This window comes from Serinus canaria, chromosome 3 (genome assembly GCF_022539315.1).
Source record: "Serinus canaria isolate serCan28SL12 chromosome 3, serCan2020, whole genome shotgun sequence".
Lineage (NCBI taxonomy): Eukaryota > Metazoa > Chordata > Aves > Passeriformes > Fringillidae > Serinus > Serinus canaria.
Window position 1 is genome coordinate 84444885 of NC_066316.1, and position 21971 is coordinate 84466855.

The 21971-nt window shown below is 37.4% G+C and overlaps 1 protein-coding gene across 1 annotated transcript in view; it reads left to right on the forward strand.

The window, feature by feature from the left end:
- Positions 1-21971, forward strand: part of COL9A1 (collagen type IX alpha 1 chain) — a 60918-nt gene that overhangs the window by 19662 nt on the left and 19285 nt on the right. The window contains 17 exon segments of the mRNA XM_030236032.2: positions 375-410; positions 5476-5499; positions 5813-5866; positions 7471-7524; positions 9143-9175; positions 9270-9326; positions 10007-10060; positions 11277-11330; positions 13632-13685; positions 15062-15115; positions 15794-15847; positions 16030-16083; positions 16191-16244; positions 16458-16511; positions 17601-17645; positions 18454-18507; positions 18604-18657. Of these exon segments, the coding sequence (XP_030091892.2) occupies positions 375-410; positions 5476-5499; positions 5813-5866; positions 7471-7524; positions 9143-9175; positions 9270-9326; positions 10007-10060; positions 11277-11330; positions 13632-13685; positions 15062-15115; positions 15794-15847; positions 16030-16083; positions 16191-16244; positions 16458-16511; positions 17601-17645; positions 18454-18507; positions 18604-18657 (843 nt within the window).

The window sequence follows — 21971 nt, forward strand, 5'->3', positions numbered from 1 at the left end:
AAAGCTGAGGCCCTTTCCATCTTGTATTTCAGTTGTGCCATTATAATGTGCAGTGGGAACCAGCCCAGTGAAACCTGACTTCATCATCAATTAAACAAATGAAATATGAATCAGAAGTCAGAGTAAGAAGCATGCTTGAGTTTTTGGGGAGTGGGGGAATAAAATGCCAGAGGCTGTTTCCTTTTAATACTGAGAAGACCTTTCCTTTCTATCAAGTCTTACTGAAACCAGCATAGCATTAATGACGTGAATAATACTTGCAGACTATGTCCACTCAATGATACCCTCCAAAAGGTTAGAGAACATTTTCCTGTAGATTGTTTAAAAAACTTGATGCTAATGCCTCCTAAAAACTCATTTTTGTTCTTTTAAAGGGAGAGCCAGGACTGCCAGGTGCTCGAGGACTTCCAGTAAGTAATGCATTCAGTATACAGAGAGGATTTTTGCATCTTAGGTATTATTATGAAGGCTTCTTACCATTAAATGTAGTGAAGAAAAGGCCAAAACTATTTCTGAGGTTTCAAAGAACTCATAAGTTACAAAGATAGTACTTTAAGCAACAGTTTTGTCTTTATATCTAAGTGTGCAAATATTACAAATATTGTTGTGCAAAGGTTATGTTTGGTTTGTATGCTGTAGAAAAGAAAGGAGCATGTGTGTGATGTGGTCCCAAGTTTTGGACTTTTACCATTCTTTTCCATCTCTTTGTGAAAATGCTATGGAGATAAGAGAGCCCATGTTTCATTTGCATGTGGGAGTCTACAATTATTCTTGTTTTCAACTCCTAGCTATGTGTTTAAATGGCATCACTGAAGTGTAAATTCTGTGAGGCTTCTTGTGCTTTTTTGCTGTTCTGTATGAAAACAGGCCAAAATATGGGAAAGGTCATGCAAAGAGTACTGTTTCAGATAGCATGCAGATGGATCCATTTTTAGGGGCTGAAAATAATTGTAAATTTTAGGAGTTTTGTTGCTAGAAGAAGTGGTTGGCATGTAGGAATTTAGCTTAGGAAAAAACCTCAACGAAGACGATTAATGGAGCAAGATGACTAAAATAAATTATAATAAGACTGTATATAATTAAAATTTAATTAAAAATTGATTCAATTTGGAGAAATTATTTAAATTAAATTGAAGACGTATGGTATTCCAGTATAACACTCCTCGTATTTTTGTATTTTTGACCTTTTCCTATTAACTTTCTTTAGATTAATATTTAACAATTATTTTGATACTTGGCCAGAGAGAAAATGATAAACTTATTCTTGAAGTTGTGACATTATAGACCTGTTCAAACTCAAGATGAATCGCTTTGTGGACACTTTAATTTTCATGGATGTTCATTCTTACCTGAAAATTTGGCAAATAGTTAATATAATGGCTGGCTGGTCTGTAGGCTCAATGTATGAGTTGAATTTAGTCACAGAAAATGGCAGAATTGAGGTAGGTTCTAGGTAGACTGAAACCCCTACATTTTTCTGTTAGAGGCTTAAGGTTTTTTTGTTTTGTTTTGATGTCAGCTAGATGGGGAAATAATTTCTGGGTTGTATGCAATGCATATTACAACATCTGGCTCAAAAGAAGAGGTAGTTAAACTCTGTCCGGTGTGTTTGTTCAGATGATATGGGGAAAAAGTGATTAGAGGGATAGACCACCTATCCTATGAGGAAAAGCTGAGAAAATTGTGATTGTTCAGCCTAGAAAAGACGTGGCTTGGGGCTGACCTAATTGCAGCCTTCCAGTAGCTGAAGGGATCCTATAAGAGAGCTGGAGAGGGGCTTTTTACAAGGACACGTGGTGGCAGGACAAGGGGAAATGGCTTCAAACTGAAAGAGAGTAAGTTTACATTAGATAGGAAGAAATTCTTTGCTGTGGGGATGGTGGGGCACTGGAACAGGGTGTCCAGAGAAGATTTGGATGCCCCATCCTTGGAAGTGTTTAAGGCCAAGTTGCATGGGGCTCGGAGCACCCTGGCATAATGGAAGGTGTCCCGACTCATGGCAATTTGAACTAGGTGATTTTTAATCTCCCTTCCAAACCAAGCCATTCTGTGATTCTTTTATAGAAAAAAATGGGGAAATAAAACTGATTTACTGAAATACTTGGTTAAAGTACTGTGGCATTTTAGCCTGTCAACCAAAAGAAAAACTGAGTTGGGGAAAAGGTATGTGATTTTAGCTCATCTTTTACAGAATAATGCAAGAATGCTTGATTTAAGGCCCTCCAGAATAAGTGTGTGCATAAAACATTTATAAAGAGGGTTAATCTCAATTCAGAGGTAGAGACCTCCAAATTTTTTAATTTGGGAAAGCAGGAAACTGGACCAACTTGTCAAGGTAGGATGCTGATTCTTTTCAGAGCAGCAGGACTTTTGTCACCATATTTTGAGACTGTAAAAGCAATAAATCTGATAAGATTATGGACCATTGTTCAAAGCTGAGTGATTTTGTTTGCACTGCGACTTTCAATCTTGGTGATAACGCTTCAGTGAACCTCAGTAGGGATTGCCTTTGGAATTGTTCTGCCTCTGCTTAATAAGCAACTGAAGCTTGTATTTTCAGGTGGATCCACAGGAATATTTATAATGAGGAAAGGAGAATTCCAATTTATTTAAAAGAAAAGATGGATATACTTCGTCAACTCGTGTCGTTACCCTCGTACTTATTAAGATTTATCCTTAGACCTCACAGGTTAGGAAGAAGCCTAGTGATTGATTTTGTAGCTCCATGGTTGTTAACCCATATATGCTGAGTCCATATAGAGAGATTTATGCTCAAAATAAATCTCCTAGGGAAGCCTCTGTAAATGCAATTTTCCCTCTGATGAATGGCTGTATGCTACTGAAGAAGATGCAGCTGCTGGAAGATTCTCAAAATGGCCAGCATGGTCATCTGACCTTTAGTGAGATTATATCTACTAACAAGATCCACAAAAATGAAAAACCAATCCAACAACAACAAACCCCACAACCCTGCTGCCTAAACAAACAAAAGACCCCCTGCAGAACCCCAACAGAGCCCACCTCCTGTAAAAACAAAACAAAACAAACAAACAAAAAACCCCAAGAAGAAATGGTAGTGCCAGAGTGCAATGGTTCTAATTTTCACATTCAGAGACTTTTGGAGAAGCTCTTTCTACAAATGTGAAGTAATGGGGCTGTTTAACCTTTGCACTTCTTTGGTTTGATCCATGAAACCTCATTTACCAGAAACATAGTGAGCACAATTATGAATCTGCATACTGCCTACATGATTAATGGAGTGCTTAGGTGTAATTATGCACTGCTTTGAATACTGTCAATGGCTTTTTGCAAGTGGAGTAGTCCCTGGATAGTTATCCAAAGACTTCATTTTTCACAAAACCTCTTGCTTAAGTTGTTAAAATGCTCAGTGCAAACAGAAAATCAGAAACCTTGGGTATAACACTAATTAGTTTTAAATTATTATCACTGTTTTTCATGTTCCTCTAGTGATATTTATCAGCCAAGTTAGGACTTCTGGGTATCTTCAAGAATGAATATTAAGGACATAAAGTTTTATAGACAGCATTTTCTTCTCTGCTTCTGTCCCTTCTTATTCCCTGGAATGTACCCTGGTAATCTTTAGTTATCATCCCATTTTTTTAGATTTTTTCCTGCTTCATAATTTTGCTTTAATTTATTTTCTTTGTCTCGTCTCTTTGGTGGATAATCTTTTCAATGACAAGGTTACAAAGTTATTAGAATTCTTGTGATTAATTCGAGTAATTTTTTTATTCAAGTAATTTAAATATGCTGATGTCTCTGACCTGTCCTGCTAGATGGAGCTGGGGCTGCTACATTAAATGCATGTATTGCACTCTTCAGTCCATTCTCTCTTTTAGCTCCCTCCAGCTTTTCTATGAGCTGATATTTGATGTGGCATATGGGGAGGACTCTGTGTATTTAGTGACAGAGAATTTGAATATATTTTAAGGTCTGCTAAAACCTGAGGCAGGGGATTGCAGACTCTGGGTTGCTGTGCACTCCATGGGTCAAATGGGCACCTCCATGGCACACAGCCAGCAGCTGGGCATGCCAGGCTGCAGTCCCTGGCTGTGTGGAGAGGCTTTCCCTTTAGGAAACAGACAGAGGAAGGAACATGGGCAGCTGGTTGGGACAGGAGCTTCTGAACTGCTGTTTATGTCCTTACTGATGATTGCCCTGGAGCTGCTCTCAGCTTTGCCACTTGGTCTGCTTGTAGGGAGCTCATGGCCAGAAGGGTGGGGGAGCTGTGTGAGGAGGCATTGATTGCTGGAAGAGAGTCCCTGATTTTTGCTAGGAAGGTGAGGAGATGCAGTGGAGTGGTCAGAGGAGTGGACAGCCTGCTCCTGGGCCACAGGGTAGGCTGGGACACAGTAGCTGTAGCTGCTTCTTTTGGTACCATTGACCTTCCCTGCCTCTGTTAGGGGGTGTGTTAGCAAGGGGTGCTCCAAGGAGACCTGCAAACAGGTGGTTTCCTTCTTTCAGAGGCAGGGGATATTATAATATTGAATATGTGATGCAGTGAAAGTTTGATTTGTACAGCCAAATATAGATACATATAATATGATGAATTGTAGCAGGAAGTGTGAAGCAATAGCAAAGGGTTTATGTAGTTTGTGCAAGCTTGCTTTCTGCTTTGTATTAAATGGTTAAAATGGAATTATTCTAATGAATGCTTGAAATTTTCCCTGTGTTATACTGACTTTTCTAAACAGGCTTACAAATACAACCTTGGATTGATATTCTGTGGCTTTTTTACTCACATTCAGCCCAGGTGCCTTATTATGTCAGAGCTCCTGAATATTAAAGTATATTTGGGGTTTTGCATTTTAGTGTTTCATATATATCACCAACACTGTTCTCCATAAAATTTTCCATTTGCTTTAGTAATGCAAGACTGAGGGATCTGTTTTCTTAGAGGGAGTATATAATCCAAATAGGCAGAAACACATTTGTATCTTGGACACTTCTCATTAAAATGATTCAGAACAACACTGATGGAAAATATAAACAGGAGAAGTTTGGTGTTCTTTCTCATTACCAAAACCCATAAGTTTAATGGATTTAGGCCTCAGGAAAGCACTGTGGGGAAAAAGTTCACTTTTATTATAAATTCAAATGTACCTTTAGAAGGAAATTATTATAGCATAGATATGTTTATCATGGTACTTGGCAATTAGCTAAACACAAAGCCTTTAATCTCTCCATTCCCTTGGGGAAGTAGATATGTGTATAAATATGTGTAATGATACTGCAAGGCAAGTTAATCAGTAATTTAATACTCTCTGCTGATACCGATTACCTAATAATAAAATTGATTTTTAACAGTAGTTAAACAAGTTTTCAAAACAATTTTGCAGAATCAAATGAGGAGTTTTTTTCACATTTTTTATCTGAAAGACTATTCTTGGAATACTCTCTATTAAGTTTGGAATCCTCCCCGTATTTCTGATCTCTTTTTTTCATATTTCACAGGGCAAGGGGCTTCTTGGGCCACCTGTAAGTACCAATTTTACAATTCATAAATATACTGTTCAATTAATCTGTTTGAATATTTAATAAAGCTATTTTACTGTAATTAAAAGTGATTCAGTGAAAAAATAGGTGGGTTTGATCCTGATGTTCTATGTCTCTTATGTATGTTTTCTTCAGCTACCCCTGAGGTTGTATAGGTCTGTGATAGATGGTCCAAGAATATTGGTGTCTGAAGGCATGGTTTGTTGTTTGTGAGAATTGCATGCTCTCAGCCCTTGGATGTTTGTTACACAGGTATTACATGGTATAGAAATTCTATTTACCTTGGTTGTTGCAGGGTCCAGCTGGTGCAGCAGGACTTCCTGGGGAAGTAGGTCTTGCTGGCCCACCTGTAAGTATTCCTGTGTTTCCTGAAAAGAAGTATTACTTTGTTTGCAGGTTTATTCAATTGCTAGAAGGCACTTAAAGAAAAAATGGGCCATCTAAATACTATTTCGTCTATCACAGAATTTCCAAATGTTTGGGTTTTTTTCTCTGCAGTGATCAATGGTAGAAGAAGGATTACGCTGGAAGCTCATCAGAAATAAGAACAACATGTAGCACAAAGTCAGAGACATCTGTCAGATTAGAATTAAATGTTTCAGAGTGTCCCATACCCTACTTCTCTTATTCAAGGAAAGCTGAAATCAAAAAGCAGACCTGACAGAAATACAGGAAATGTAAACCTTAATTACTCCAACTACTGATTTTCATTTGCATACCAGTGAACTTGGCAATTCAGTGTTTTCTGTCTCACTTTAAGTGTAGCTCCATCTATTGACCTTACTGTTGAACTCAATGCACTCAATATCACGGCACTTGTATTTTGTATTTTTGTATTTTGTATTTTACTGAAGTGGAAGCTGAAACCAGTTGGTACTTTTCTACTTGAAATCTGAAATAGCATTAAAATTTTGTTTAAAAAAACCCTACTTTTAAATGCAATTATATAAATGAATTTTAGAAAGAATATTAAAAACTGCTGATTTGCTTCAGAAGGTGATCCATCCAGCTCACTGTCACTGGGTCTGTAGGAAGGGTAAGAATGGATACCAAGGGAAGTGTATGGGCTATTTATAAAAAGGCATTTTCTGTGATACTGTCACACATTCTGGCAGTTGGTTGGTAGTTCAGAGACTGCCTGAATCAGAAATAGCATCTGTGATGCCTTTTCAAAAGCTGCATGTGAGCCTATCCTCCATTAATGCAGTCAGTCTCTGACTCCACTTATATCCCAAGCCTCCATAATACATTGTAATGATGAGTCCCACAATGTAATTATGCATTGCACAGAAAGGAATGGTTCTGTAGCTCTCATGTTTTGAGATTTAATAATTTTTCTATATTAATCTTGGTTTTGAATTTTATTGAATTTATTGAATTTATGACTTAATGAAATGTAAAAAGTAATATTGAAAGGACAATATTAAGTTAAAAAATAGTCTCTGCCCAATTATTAGATCTATTTTAATTATAAACCTTCAAAAAATGATTTGCAGAGGTTCCACATTGTCTTTACTTATACGAGCATTCAGCATCAAAATTTCACAAAAAGGAAAAAATTCTAACTTGGTAAATTTCACTTTTTCAGAGCACAAGAGGATTTTTCTCCTCTGTCTACTTGTCAGTTACTAAAATTCTTTTTGTTCGTGACTTAATAGCAGTTATACAGGAGGAGTTCCTAGATAAAACTGTGGTCAGGTGTTTCAGATTTCTAAAGGTGAAAATGTTTTGCTTTTCTTGTGACTCCTATTTCACAACATGGCTCCCATTCTACTGAAAAAAAACCAGTTTTCCCATTCTGTTCTGAGAGTCATGTGGTGAGTTGATGTTTTAACTGCCTACCCAGCCTGTCCTTCTGTAGCCACTTATTTTCTCACTGTTGTTGTATGCTCTGAATATATGATATATATAATTATTGCTATCAATCAACTAAATGATTTTACCCCTTTTAAGGGAGATCCAGGAAAAAGAGGGCCACCAGGGCTACCAGGACCTCCAGGTCCTCCAGTAAGTGAATATGTTTAAAATGTGCTTACATCTGAATTTTTTGTTGTTGCTGCTTGAACAAAACTTCTCCCCAAGTTCTACAGCTGAACACTGACTCTAGGACATCGGAAAGATTTTGATCTTACAGTTAGAAAGCAAGTTTCCACTCTTTATGGCTATAAAAAGGTAGTTTGAAATGCAAATTGTGTCACTTCTGTCATGATGCCTTCTTATTTCTGTAAACTGCAGATACACAGGTTTTAAATTCCCCTGTGAATCATAATAGTGTAAATGTAGTCTTTGTTGGGCCTCACTGGTATTACCTCAGCAGAGGCAGGCTTTTCTCTGCTAGGAGAAGAAAAAAATATTTGGCTCGTGAGACAGAAATATACACTTCCAGGTGGGTTGGGTTCTAGTGTCTTTTTTGCAATCAGATCTGCTACTTGCCAGGAATAAAAGAGAGCTTTACAGCACTGCTTTGCCTCTCCAGGGGAACAGCTATCTTTTTTTAACCTCTTGGGAGGAGGGCTGTGTGTTATGCCTTTATCTTGTGGCAATTTACCTGCCCAGAGAAATAGAATGGAGAGTTTGGCAGACATGTCTCAGTCTGGGGGCTGGGAAATGCAAACCCCTGGGAAAGGTGTTGTGCTGATGTCTTTTTAAGAGCTGTGCTATTCCTCTGCTGGGAACCTCCTCCCCCCCTCTTCAAGGACAGACCCTAAATACATGTGCTGTATTTATGCCATGTTTCTTGTTTTCATGAAAGTTGCCAGAGAGTTGGAGGCAGCATTTTAAAAAACATGAATGGTAAATTGGAGAAGAGTCATTTGGAAACAAGTGGGAATGAGTTCCCAACAGTGGCATATAGTGCTTCTATTCCTTCAAGTTCTGTCTGTTTTAGGTTTCTGAGTGCCACAGTCCCACTCCAGTTGATGACATTGTGGACCCAAATACTCTTGGCTTTTTAAAAATACTTGTGCATATAAGACCATTCTTTAAGGAGCTTATTCCTTAAAGTCTCCAGTGCCTTTCTCTGAAACAGTGTGCTCCCTCCCACAGAGCTTCAGAGAATCCAGCTGCTGCTGTGAAATAATCTTTCTCCCTGTTGTGCCTCATAAACCTCCTGTTAGCTTCCATCAAGTATTTGATTTAATATGAGAAAGGGCCTTCCCCCCACTGAGTCCATCTCATTGTACACTGATGTCTAGTTTATTGCAACTGTCATCTACCAATACTCTCAGGAAAATTGTTTTCCCTGTAAAAGTAATTTTCTCTGTAAAGACCCAAATCTTTTGGTGAATGGCACAAAGTTATTCTTATTATAGAAATTGCCTTGGTTTCTGTAGGAAACTAATGGGGTTTGGAGATATTTGTTCTATATTCAACAGAAGGTATATTTGAGGTAGTTTAAAAAGCAAGAGAAATATTTTGGAGTTTTTTGAAAAGTTGTTCTAAGGTAGAGGATGGGACCTGCAGTCCTATAATAAGGTTAAGGTGCTCTTCATGTGAGAGATTCTTTTGATGATTGTATTTCTGATTCCTACTTTAGGTAGTAGTTTTGTCTAGTCACTGTGTTGCCCAATGAGTCATGTCTGGTTATTTCTGTATTGCTGACTTTGATAAATTTATTTTAATTTAGGGAACAATTGGCCTGCAAGATGGCGACCTGTTGGTAAGATTATTGTCCATGTTTTTATTTCTTTTTAAGTAATCTCAGACAATCTTATTCAGCCTATGTGGTAATAACTATGTGAATGCTTTTCCAGTGTCCCAGTGCTTGTCCTCCTGGCCGTCCTGGACATGCTGGCTTAATGGGTATGAAGGTAAGAGAACTTGTTTGTTCCAGCATTCCTTCCAGAGGTGCTGTCTCAAGGCACCAGAGAGGGTAAATACTGACTTGAAAAATAACATTTCCCTGTTAATTTAAAAAAAGATTGCATCACTGTGGTTGGTTATGGGTATTCAACTCTTGACTGCCAGAATAACCTCTTGTTGTTGAAATCTCTTCCTACTCCTCCAACCTTCACTGCAAAATTTATGTGTGGTCCTGAGAGGATTAAAGAGTGTGAAGGATTGCTTCATTCACTTCCTGGATAATTTGTGGTCTGACTCCAGAAACTCTAAATATTTCACCAAATCCTTACTCTTTTTCTCTTCCTGGGAGACCTGAAACATACTGAATTGAAATAAACATGTTTTGAGTCTTATTTCAGCTAAGATTTTTAAAAATATATTCTTTACTGGTTTCTAGAAACACTGTTGGCCTCAGGAAGTTTTTATGGGATAAGTAGAAATACTAACCTGCCTAGAAATGCAGCCTTGTTAGATCCAGAAGCAAGTATTTTGAGCTTGGGATTGTTTCCTAAACAGGTGAGAAAGGAGTAGTGAATGGGGTTTGAGAGGGAACAGCAAGACAGCTCTCAGCAGTCTATGTCTATTTTGGAAAACTGTATTTTAATTTTGAATAGTCTCAATTTATTATGGTTTTTTGTGTTTATTTTAGGGACAAAAAGGTTCAAAAGGAGAGTCTGGTGAACCAGGAAAACAAGGTTATAAGGTAAAATAAAAAAGGAGGAAAAAACTGCTGTTGTTTTTAACAAACTAATAGTAGTTTAGCCTCACCTTCAAAAACAGCATTATATTCTAAGTATTGTTTTAACAGAATGCATGAAGTGATACTACATATCATGGTGCTCCAGAGTAACCAAAGGCACTTCTCTATTCTTTATTCACCTGTGCTATGTATTTATTATGATGCACAAGTCATACTCCTCTTGGTTTAGATTTTGATTGTTCAATTTAATTATTATAGAACTTATGGGGAAAATTGAAGCTAAGTTTAATAGTTGAAAGACTTTCAAACATGTAAATTCAGGATAATTCCTGTAATTTACCAAGTTAGCTGCAGCACAGATGAGTACTTAAATGAAGAATGAGAAGGAAAAATACATTTGAGAGGGAAAGGACATTGTATATGTTCATCAACAGAGGCCAAGTCTGATTCATCTTGAAAACTGAAATGTTAATTCTCTCAAGGTGTTCTATTTGAATTAACCTTGTTTTATATATATATACAAACCTATTTAATATTGAAATATTTACAAGAAATTTTCAGATTTGCACTGCCTTGGTCCATGCTTCAGTGTTGCAGGAAAAACCATTAGAGAAAACTTTTTGCACTTTTAGTCTGGAAGATTAAGAATGCATAGAATCATATAATAGTAAGAGGTTGGAATAGACATTAAAGATTATCTAGTCCCAGCCCCTCTGCCATGTGCAGGGACACCTCCCACTAGACCAGATTGCTCAAGATCTCATCCAACCTGGCCTTGAACACTGCCAAGGTTGGGGCATCCACAACCCACCTGGGCAGCTTGTTCCAGCATCTCACTACCCTCACAGTAAAGATTTCTTCCCACCATTTAACCTAAATTTCCCCTCTTGCAGTTTGTGCCCTTTTCTCCTTGTCCTGTTACTACAGTTCCTGATGAAATCCTAAAGACACTAATGTCAAGAAAAAATGGAATGAAAGATTAAGGGTAAAATATCATTATTCTTTATACTGAGGTTTCTTTAAAATTGCCCTTTTGATTAATGATTAAATGGAATGTGAACCTGAACGAGTATCTGTCTGAGGAAGTGGTGTGACTTCATTTGGATTTCTTTGAGGACATGGTGACAGAAAACATGAAGTAGGAGATGCAACTCATGCAATGACAGAGCAGTATGCATGCTGTGGATTGGCTACGGATGTATTCCTTCTGCTTTCCCAGGGTGAAGAAGGGGACCAAGGACCCAGTGGTGAAGTGGGAGCTCAAGGCCCTCCAGTAAAGTATTTCCTTTTAAAGTCTTACTCATTTTATTCCTAATGACATATCAATTTTCTTAGTATTGTAAGAAAACAAATATTACTAAACCTCCATGCATCTTTCTCTTTATTCTGCCATATTGTCTATGAATGAAAGTCCAAAACCTCCATTATTGCTTGGCATGAAGCTCCATATAGTTCTATAGAAAGGCTAACTTTAAAAACTTTTTCATGTCCTAAATTTTGCGTTGTGCTTAGATTGTGAAAATACTTGCATTTTTTCCCCTTCTTTTTCATAATTTTGATGACTGACTTCATTGTGTTTGAGACGCAATCAGCTGTGAAATTCAGACTTAGCTAAGGTTTGAAGATGAAGTTGCAACCGCTGAAGAACAAGGTTTTTTTTTCCCTGAAGTTTTTTGCCTTTTGGCTTGCACAAGAAGTATCCTTCAAGCTTATTTAGTTATTTTCTTGTCCTGAATCACTGTGCTTTGCACTGACACAGAGCTCTTCAGCTTGTTCCCTGTGAGGAGCTCTCATGGTTACGGTGACTGAAAAGGACTAGGGAAGAGAACGAAGGGGTCATTTTAAGTAGGAGAAACAGGCATGCCACCTTTAATTTCTATGGTTTATTTTCTGATGGGGTCTCATGCTTTTTTCTTAGGTGTAAAAGTATTTAATGCCATTGTTGTCCAGATTTAATGTTATACAGGAACTTACCTTAATGAACATGACATCTAAATGCTAGGTTACAAAATTCTCTATGAGCATAAAGATATGACAATATAAACCTCTGGATTATGACTAGAAAGAGGTAAAAAATAGACTAAATAAAGGAAAGGGTCCATTCCTTCTGATGCTTGGTCCTGAAAAGGTGCCCCTGAGGCTCTGGTGCAGACCAAGTACTTGAGTAAGAAGCAGCTTCTGCTGTCTGAAAGGCCTGTGGGGACCAATTCATTCTACTCAGTTAGGTAAAGTTCTTTAATCACTGTGAAATAACACAGTAGAATTAAAAAACAATTCAAGATTGACTTTACTTTCCCTTTTTTTTTTTATGTGTTACTCATAACATTTCACTGTATCACCAATTGGTCACCATACAAACAAACCCTAAAATATTTTTTATTAAAATTTAGGATTTGTTATATGCAGAAAGTGATATCAGATAGATAATCCACGTGAAAAAGGACAGGCAATGCTTTAGAGGCACAGATGGAGAGTCTGTAGACTCTGCTGCACCATCTTCCATGCTCCTTACCTAAATGAATGAAAGGGGTTGGGGATCCAGTCTCCACCACAGCACCTGCAATCCAACCAATGTATCCCACTGACAAGATCTGCATAAGATAGCCATCCCTGGGAGAGGTGGTTTTTTTGGATAGAAAGTATTGGATGCCACAGTGTGCCTACTTCCATCTGTGATCTTGGAAGCAGCATTAAACTGCGTTCATCTCCCTCGTGGGGCTGCTGTAGTGCTTGTTGCATTACCTTGATTTTCTCCACCTTTTAGGCTGCCAGGGCTTCAAGTGTTCTGTGCAAGATTCCAGCCAGCTTTGTGAGGAGCAGCAGAGGCTGCCAATGTAGAATCTGCTCAAGGAGTGGGTTTGCCCAAGCTGTGGGGAAGTGCCTGCAGCTGTTTCAATAAATCAGCTGCAGGACAAGCATGTTGTGGCTGGGGGTTTGGTCTCTGCAGGGAGAAGACACCTCAGGCAGTGTCAGTCTCGTGGGAAGAGGGAGACCATGAAGTCAATTTCCCACAAGGCTATTTTGAAGGAAAGTGATGACAGCTGTGATGATGGTTATGATACATCCTGCTGCATTAGGATGTCTTCTTAATTTAGCCTCTTAGTGGGCATATAAGCTTAGCACTTTTACTCTTAAAAGCCTTGCACTTTTTTATCTGCCTCTGGAGCTCTGTAAAATCTCCCCCATCTGTCCAATCCCCCCCTTAGGACAACTTAGCACTTTGCAAATTTGACCATGTTCCTTTCACACAAGCTGCAGGTGAGAATGCTTCAACTCTGAGGTAACCAAGAAGAAAAATCTGTGGGTTTTTTGTGTCCTTATGGTGTATTTGTGGTTTTATAATAGAGCCTGATAGTTCTGTTACTCTTTTTAAAATTCTAAAATTAGTAAAAAACAAATTACCATTTAAGTTCAGAATTCTAATACAACAGTAGTTGGATTTCTTCTTTAATACTGAGAAAATATTCAATAATCATAAAGAAAGGGTGTTGAACTCTTGAGTTTTCTGTCTGAAAACTAAGACAGTTCTGATGAGAAGAATTAAGCATAATTTGAATATACTTTTCTATTTCAGGGCATTCTAGGTATCAGAGGTATAACTGGTATAATGGGACCTAAAGGTACCAAAGTGAGTATTAACCTCTCTTTCTGTAAAATGGCCTGTATTAAAAAAAAAAAAATTACACATCTGAATGTTTTAAAAGCTTATTTAAGCTTCTTCTTTATTTCTGCTATGTTTTCTCTCTCCTGCCAGCTGTATTTCCATAGCTACTGCACTTGTTAGGAGGAAAGGTAGCTCAGTCCTTCTAATTGGATGTACTCTTTATTCATTTCCCCCAGTCCTTGCATTTATGGTAGTTTTGCATGTATGCAAGTCTGTAGTTAGCAAGATAGCAAGTTATAACAATTATAAACTATAGCACATTTAAATTAAAGCTAAATTTAATTTAGCTTTAATTTAAATGTGATTTTTATCTTCCTAAAGCCTTTTACTTCCATTGTTATCTGAGTTTTTGTCAGGAGTTTTTATTGAGTTTCTTCTTTTTCCCATTCTTTCTTTGACATCTCTGTGTCTAAAATTGCTGCCAGTGGGATTAATATTTATTGGGCTCTTACTTTGCTGGACAATTTTCCTTCTGTTTATCTAAGTGTTTCTGTCTGCTATTTCAAACCTGGGTGCTACATTTCTAGTGTCATGATCTTGGTAAATCTATACAGTAAAAATTTCTGAAAGAAGTAGAGCACAGCAATTCTGGCATTGTCTCCTTCTCCAGAAGTCAAAGCATGTAAATCTTGGGAGTGTCTTTCTTCAGAGACAACATCAAATTCCTCCTGATTATGAATCTTCTCAGGAATGATCCTTCCTAACATCTTGGACATGTTTGCTAAGCTATTGCTATCTTATACTTCTCTCTTCTGGCCTTTGTGTGTTCTAATTCTCTGTAGTTATTTGCCTACATTTTTCTGTAATATTTTGTTTACTTGAAACATTTACTACATCTGTTTGACTAAAAAGTTCCATGTTCTCTCTAAATCTTCTTTAAAACAAATTTTTTCTCTGCATTTGCATTTATTTACAGGGTAGTGATTGTGCTGTTTCCTTGAAACATATGTGATAAAAAAAGCAGTGCTGCACTTGATGATTTCTCTCCATATTTTGATGTTATTCTATTAGGTGGTGAAGGATATAGTATTATTAAAGAAGACACAGAGATTTTTTAAGTAATATGTAAAGGTTTACTTCCTTCCTAGATTTTTTTAGAGAATTATTTGAATGTTGTTTTTGACTGATATTTTTTAATATTTAAATATGTTTGCTTTCATATCTCCATTAAAAAAAACAAGATAAATGAAAAAAAAATTACTTTTATTTATTTTAATTGGAGCTATAAAGCCCCCTCATCTGTAGAGATTTTGTAGCTCCTAACAAAGCATGATGACACATGAGCTGTTAGTGATCCAGCAGTTCACTTTAATATCTTGTGTTATCTATTTGTTTTGTAGGGAGCTCGTGGTCTTGATGGTGACCCTGGTCCCCAAGGTCTTCCTGGTGCACCTGTAAGTAGAGTGTGGGATTATCCAAACACTTCCCAGTTAGTGCAGCTTTGAGGCTGTGAATCAAAGAAGCTTCTGATTAATCCAATTCTATTGATTCCCCACAGGTGAATAAATGATTTTACAGTGATATCAAGTCAGTAATGTCTTAATGTTTCCAAAGAACTTGAGGTAGATGAACCCTTTTAAATTCTTAGTATGTTATGGTTTCCTCTTCCTACTGTGCATTAGGGTGGCTTGGAATTTTTCAGGTATCACACTGGAACAAAACTCATACAGGGCTATTTGGGCAATTTTTTGTTGGAGGTTTCTATTGTGTGTGTGTTTTATTCGTTTGGGGTATTTGGTTGTTTTTTTTCTTAAATTCTTCCTTGCTCTCTGCTTCCACAGCTGGAATTTGTGCTTGTAACTCTGTGTTAAACAAGTGTGTTTAACACTCTGTGTTTAACAAGTGCAACATCCTTTGCTTTGAATGCTCAGGTGATGATGGCTTGAGCTGTGTTCTTTGAAATATATCTGTCGACTGTAGTTTTTAAAAACTGCATTTTTAAATATAGTGTGACTTTGGGTTGTCTACTTTCACCAAATGTGAATTGTATTTGTTGATTTTCTGAGAGTTTTAGCTAAAAATACAAGGAAGTTTATTCTGGTTTTATTTCTATAATATTTTTTTTTCTGTAGGGTGATCAAGGACAGAGAGGTCCACTAGGAGAGGCAGGTCCAAAGGGAGAAAGGGTGAGCACAGACAAATTTTGACTCTTGTTGACTTGCAAACATTAGTTACTTAATCACATATAAACAGTGCATAACTGGTACTCTCCAAATTATGTGTATCCAAATGAGTATGCATTGACATTCTTTTAATCTGCCATTGCATTGTCTTTAGCTTAATTTTTAAATATTGTTATTATTCTTAGGGCCCTCAAGGTACAAGAGGAATAAATGGCCTCCCTGGGCCTAAAGGAGAGCCTGTATGTATATTTCATTTATTTATTTGCTTCATTCAATGCTACTTTGCATATTAGTGCTTGGGCAAATTCTTTTCAAAGTTACAATAATTTTATTTTCTTTTTTCAAGGGTTTACCAGGAGTTGATGGCCGTGAAGGGATCCCTGGCATGCCTGGAGCTAAAGTAAGACACAATTGGCATGTTTATGAGCTTTGGTAGTGCCCTAGATTGGTTCATTCATTTGTGTCTGCTGCTCATGGCTTTATGCACATTATTAGGGTAATTGAATTAACATTTCTGTACTACAGATCCAAAAGTATGTCAGCTCTGTGTTCCAGACATAAAATTTTCCGTCGTGTTTGATTTGCATAAATTACAACTTAAAATGTTTTACAGGGTGAACCAGGAAAACCTGGAGCTCCAGGTGATACAGGGCTCCAGGGATTGCCAGTAAGTATTAAGTATTTTACCTTTGAAAGGTAGGCTCAGTTCAAATAATAGAAAGGCTGTGTATTGGTGGGTTTGACTCTGATGTTGGAGTAATTCTAGTGAAGATCTAAGCAAAAGGCTCAGGGGAGAGTGTGTGTAATGCAAGGGGAAATTCTGCTGTGTGTATGCAAAACCTTTGCACAACAGTCTAGATCTCCTCACGATGCCATTGTGGGGAACTTGGCCCCACAAAACACTTGTGGCCAGGGTGTGACTCCTCTTGTGTGTCTCCTACCTGAGACCCTGTGGATCCTATGGTGTGACCCCATAATTAGGGCTGGTCTCATTGTATTGCCTAGGGCCCAGCTTTTCCCAAACTGAGCAGGAAAAGCTGAGCTGCTAGTCTGACATACCTACCATGGACAATCATCCTTTGATATTCTGCTGGCTCAGAACATCTGGAATGCATCACACTCGTGCTTCTTTCTGTGGGTGGCTTGGAGGTCTCCAGTGCATTCCCTGTGGGGACCTTACAGGGAATCACTGGGGCTTCATGGGCTCCTTCAGAAGGTAATCCTCGTGCATTAACTAAGTCTGAAAACTGTACCAATTGTCAAAAGCTAAATAGGAACCTCTTTAAAACACTTTGCTATAGGAGTAATTGCTGTGAGGAAATGTTTTCAAACAGAACTGGACATAAATTTGTAATACTAAGTGAAATCCTAAGCCTGGAAGACAATTTAGCAAGAGCATACTTGCCATGAGCTGTTGCAGAGAAGTGAGGGGGGAATGAAAAATGTCCAAAATATCTGTAAAACTCTGCCCCTCCAGTCTCAGCATACTGGGACAAGCATGCACTTCTAGTCTAAGATAGAAAAAGTCACAACTCCTCACCTATCCATGCTCCTTTTGCAATTTATCAAGTAGGAAAAATACTCCTTTTCTGTTACTTTGTAAACAGAAAGAATTCAAGCTTGGTCCCTTATTAAATAAAAGTGCTTTAATATCAAATAAAAAGATTAGAAATACTCAAGCGTGAAAAAAGATTTTTTTTTACACCATTTCCAGTCACCTTAACAACAAATAAATGTTAATCTTTTTTTCTTTCAGGGTTTCCCAGGCTCTCCAGGTATGAAAGGCATTCCTGGCCCAAAGGTAAAACATCTTGAGTATTGTCTTTCTTATCTAAAGCACAAATAAGGTGCTAAAGTATCTAAAGTTCTGAAGTATTCAATGGAATTGTACTAACCTTCTCATGTTAAGACACAAACCTTAGGCTGAAGGAATTAAATACAGTTTTTATTCAACTTTGGCCTGTACATTTGCATGATTCTTATGCTACATTTTGTGGTTTTCATTATTCTAGGCATTAAACAATACCTTAAAAAGGCCATTTCCTTTGAAATGTGTGGAAATCATTGCTAGAGTTCCTACCTCACTACATCTTGAAATGAACAATCTTGTAATAAGAATAGTATTTATAGCCACCCTAAGCTGATTCAATCACAGGGGTTGTTATCTCCATTTAGGTAGCACCAAATTGCACCATCAATTCCAATTTTGTTTAAGAAACTGTTGTAAGATTGAGACTGAGGAATGTTTCGGACAATTCATATGCTTGAGTTTAGCTGTAAGTAATTGAAAAAGAAAACTAGACAGAGACATGATTTTTGTCTGAAATTACATAGAGTGATACTGCCTTCTGTGATTTGAAAGCAGCAATCAAATCTATTTGGGACTTGTCAGCACATAAGCAGCAAAGGAACTGAAATCTGACTTTTGAAAAATTACATAGAAAAGTTTGGTCAAAGTTAAAAGAACTCCAAAAATAAGGCAAAAGTTACAACATTAACACAGGCTGATTTTGTTTAGACCTTATAGCTTTACTTATTTTAATTTTTTATTTTAAAAGGGAAGAGCAAACCATTGGCTTGGCTAATTCTTTTCATCTTCTGCCCAACAGGGTAATAAAGGTCCTCCTGGGGTGCCAGGGTTAATGGGAAATCCTGGTAAACAGGTAAAACCATTATTCTTATACAAAAGATCTAGAAAAATGTGTAAAAAAAAATCACTTTTCAAATTTGTTGCATTTCAAATTTATTCCCCAAAACAGGGTCAGCAGGGCCCAGAGGGAGAAGCAGGTCCAACAGGACCCCGGGGACCACCAGTAAGTATGGAAAAAATTTCTAATTGAGCATATGTAAAATTGCAGTGTCTCAAGATAGGGTTGCTGAAGATATAGCCACAAGGTAAAATTATTATTTATCATAAGTTCTAAGTTTTGAGGTAAATACCAGTTCTTTACCTTCTGTACCAAGGAGATGTGCATCATCACATAGAGAGATACAGTCTTTTATCTGTCCAGTAATGTCCTATGACTGGTTTTGGTTTTGGTGACAAGTTAAATTTTTAACATTTGTTTATATTCTTCTTGTCTTTGTATTTAAATATGCTGAGTAAAAGCCAAAACAGAGGGAATAAGTGTAGTTTGTGACAAAAAGCTGGAAACAAACTCCTATTCTTCCTCTGCAACAGTCTGGTTGGCATTATTAACGTTGATATAGTGGTGTGAAGAATAGCATTTATCTTTCATTGGAAGCACTGCTGTTGTAATTTCTTTCCCTGGAGATTTTTCTTAACACTAGAAAGATTTGGAAGACTGGAGAGATTTCTGCTGGGCAGGCAGCTTGGTGCAGGAAATAAATCTGCTAAGAAAAGTGAACTGCTGGTATTTGTTAAGGCTCAGTTTAGAGGACAAAGAACGACTGGATACTGGAGAGTGTTGGGTACTGCTTTCTGACTCTCTCTAGAGGGGACCTGACATGGTTTGAAGCTGCATAAGGCTGATCTGATTTCCCTTTGCTGTTAATCCTTCTGGATGGAGAGGGATGAGAGGATCAGTGACTTGAAGAAAATTTTCATGCACAAATATTCACTCTGATGACATTAACCAGGCTTCAGGCTCTGTAAGCAATTGCTTTTCTAGGCTTCCCTCTTGCCTCTGATACCCTGGGGATGATTTCCTGGAATTTTCTGAGCTTCTGCTATAATACAATGACACGAGTTTTGGTCATGCAGTTGTAGAGTTATTCTCACACAAGGTTGTTTAGTGAGGTAGTGTCTGTGATGTATTTGTAAGGGTCAGGAATATCTTATCAGAATTAGCTACTAAACATACAGCAGCAGTCAGCCAAGTAACAGATTCCATTTGCTTCTCTTTTTATTTTTTTCCTGTGGTTTATGCTATCAGGTGCTAGATGACATATTAATGAAATCAGGTTTATTTTGGACAGTCTTTGAATTGCTGCTGTGTCCACAGCTGCCTAAGGATGATGCAGAAAGGGGATTATAAGGGCATTTCCTAGGATGGAATACAGGTATCTTCAGCCTCTCAAACACCCAACTGGCAAACAAATTTTTGTCTTTATTTTTGTTCTTTGTATTTAAAAGTGTTGGGTACACTTGAGAAGGTTTTCAGCCCTGTTCTTAGGCTGATACTGTACGCTTGTGACAGGAACAAGAATTATAATTGAATCAGACCAAAGTAATTGCCCACTCTGATAATGCACTGTAATCTGCTGAACTATTCTTTTAATCCTTTCAATGTGAACATGAATTTACAAAATCAGCAGTCCGTAGAACAGGGGTTGACACACAAGGTTAATTATAAGTAACCCTGTAGATGAACAGAAATACTTAAAGCAGATTAAATAGAGTGATTTTTCTTTTTATCACTCTAGAGGCCAGCCAGACATCTGGATTCCCTGCCTTTATTATCTGCCTTTATTATGTGTTTACAAAGTGCACTCATTTTGGAAAACATGTAAACATTAGAATCAAAGCATAGAAAGAAAACTTTTGGTCAATACAACATGGAGAAAGGAAGTAAATTATTGGTGATGAAGTAAGCTTGTATGTGGTCCATCAAACACTGAGCTACTTCTCATCTGTAGTTCCCTTAAAGCTATAAAGAGCCTTGGATAATAACTATGTTGTCTCTCATCACCTTTAGACTATAGGCAGCATATGACTGGGATAACTTTCTAATTTTTTTTTTTTTTTTTTGAGGAACACTTTACATCTACACAAAAAAGGGGAATGTTGAGGGTTTTTTTGTATAGGAAGGACACAGTGTTGAACTGTTGAACTTCAGAGAGCTTTGGTCTAAGCTGAGTCAATATTTATTTCCAGGGCAGAATAAAGAATGTTTTCTCTTTCTTCTGCAGCATGTACATGTAGCAGATACATTTGAACTTCAGCTTTTAGGAATCTGCCCTTCTATTTCTAGGGGAAAAAAAACCCTGCTGGTTAAATAATTCTACGTGGCATGATTTTCAAACTTCTAAAACTAGACAGTTTGGCAATAAGTTGAGAAAAAGCAATTATAATTCAATTAGAATTGTTCTAAAGAGAATTTTTCATATTTAATTTTTTTTTGTTGTTTCCTAATTTGAAATTTTCTCACAGCTTTAGTACTTGCTTGTTTTAGACCAAAGTTGCACAACCAAATGCTTTCAAAGCTGAGGAATTTATGTTACTATTCAGGTATTTTTCTTGGTCTATTCTTCTTACTTATAAAATGGGTAATTCAAAATACCTGCAGTTCTTTCCTTTTTCCTCTCTCCCTTTGTTTATTTTATTCTTGCTACAGAAGACTCAGGTAGAAGTCAGGAGGGGTTGGGTTTACTCCTTGGAGAAAGAAAAAACCTTGATATTTTGGAGGATATGGGGAATTGCAGTCCCTGATTGTGTTGGTTGTACAGCAACAGCCACAGGAAATCCTCTTCAGCCCAGTTTCACTTACCCCTGTTCTTTGCATTGCAACTGTGTGGGACAGCATGGCTGGTAGCTCCAGGAAGGCCAGAACTCCAGAGGAAAGGAATCTGGGAAAGGTCTGGGGGGGATGACTCTGCTAATAGGGCCAGCAGGCTGGTATTTGCAGCATTAGGGGGAACCTACATGCCCAAATTTGTGTTCTATTTAAAAATCATTTTCAGCTTTTTCTACTCACAAAAGACATTTTTGAGATAAATTTTTCACATGAACTAGTGTGTAGTTTTTTGAAAGGTTACACAAGAGAGCACTATCATCAGTGGCTCTGTGGGACAAACAATACTTTTGTACTGTTTGCCAAGTAACTTGTAGGGTCCTCTGTCATAAACCATGTTATTTCAGTGTATTTTATTGTTAAACTGCTGTTGGAATGTAGTTGGAAGATATTGTTACTAAAAAAGATTCAAATTTTGGCCTTCTGTGAATCTGTAAACTTTCACAGTTTCACAGGGCAGATACTAAATATTTGAAATACTAAATACTTGAAAACAAGATTACTAGCTCTAGTAATGGCAACACATGGCAAACTCATGTGTTAGGAGACTTTTTCCTCACCTCTGAGATAGATCCCTAGGAGAAATTTGCTTTAAAAAGTATAGTTTTAGTCAATTATTGCTTTTCCTTAAAAAAACTTCAACTTTCATCTGA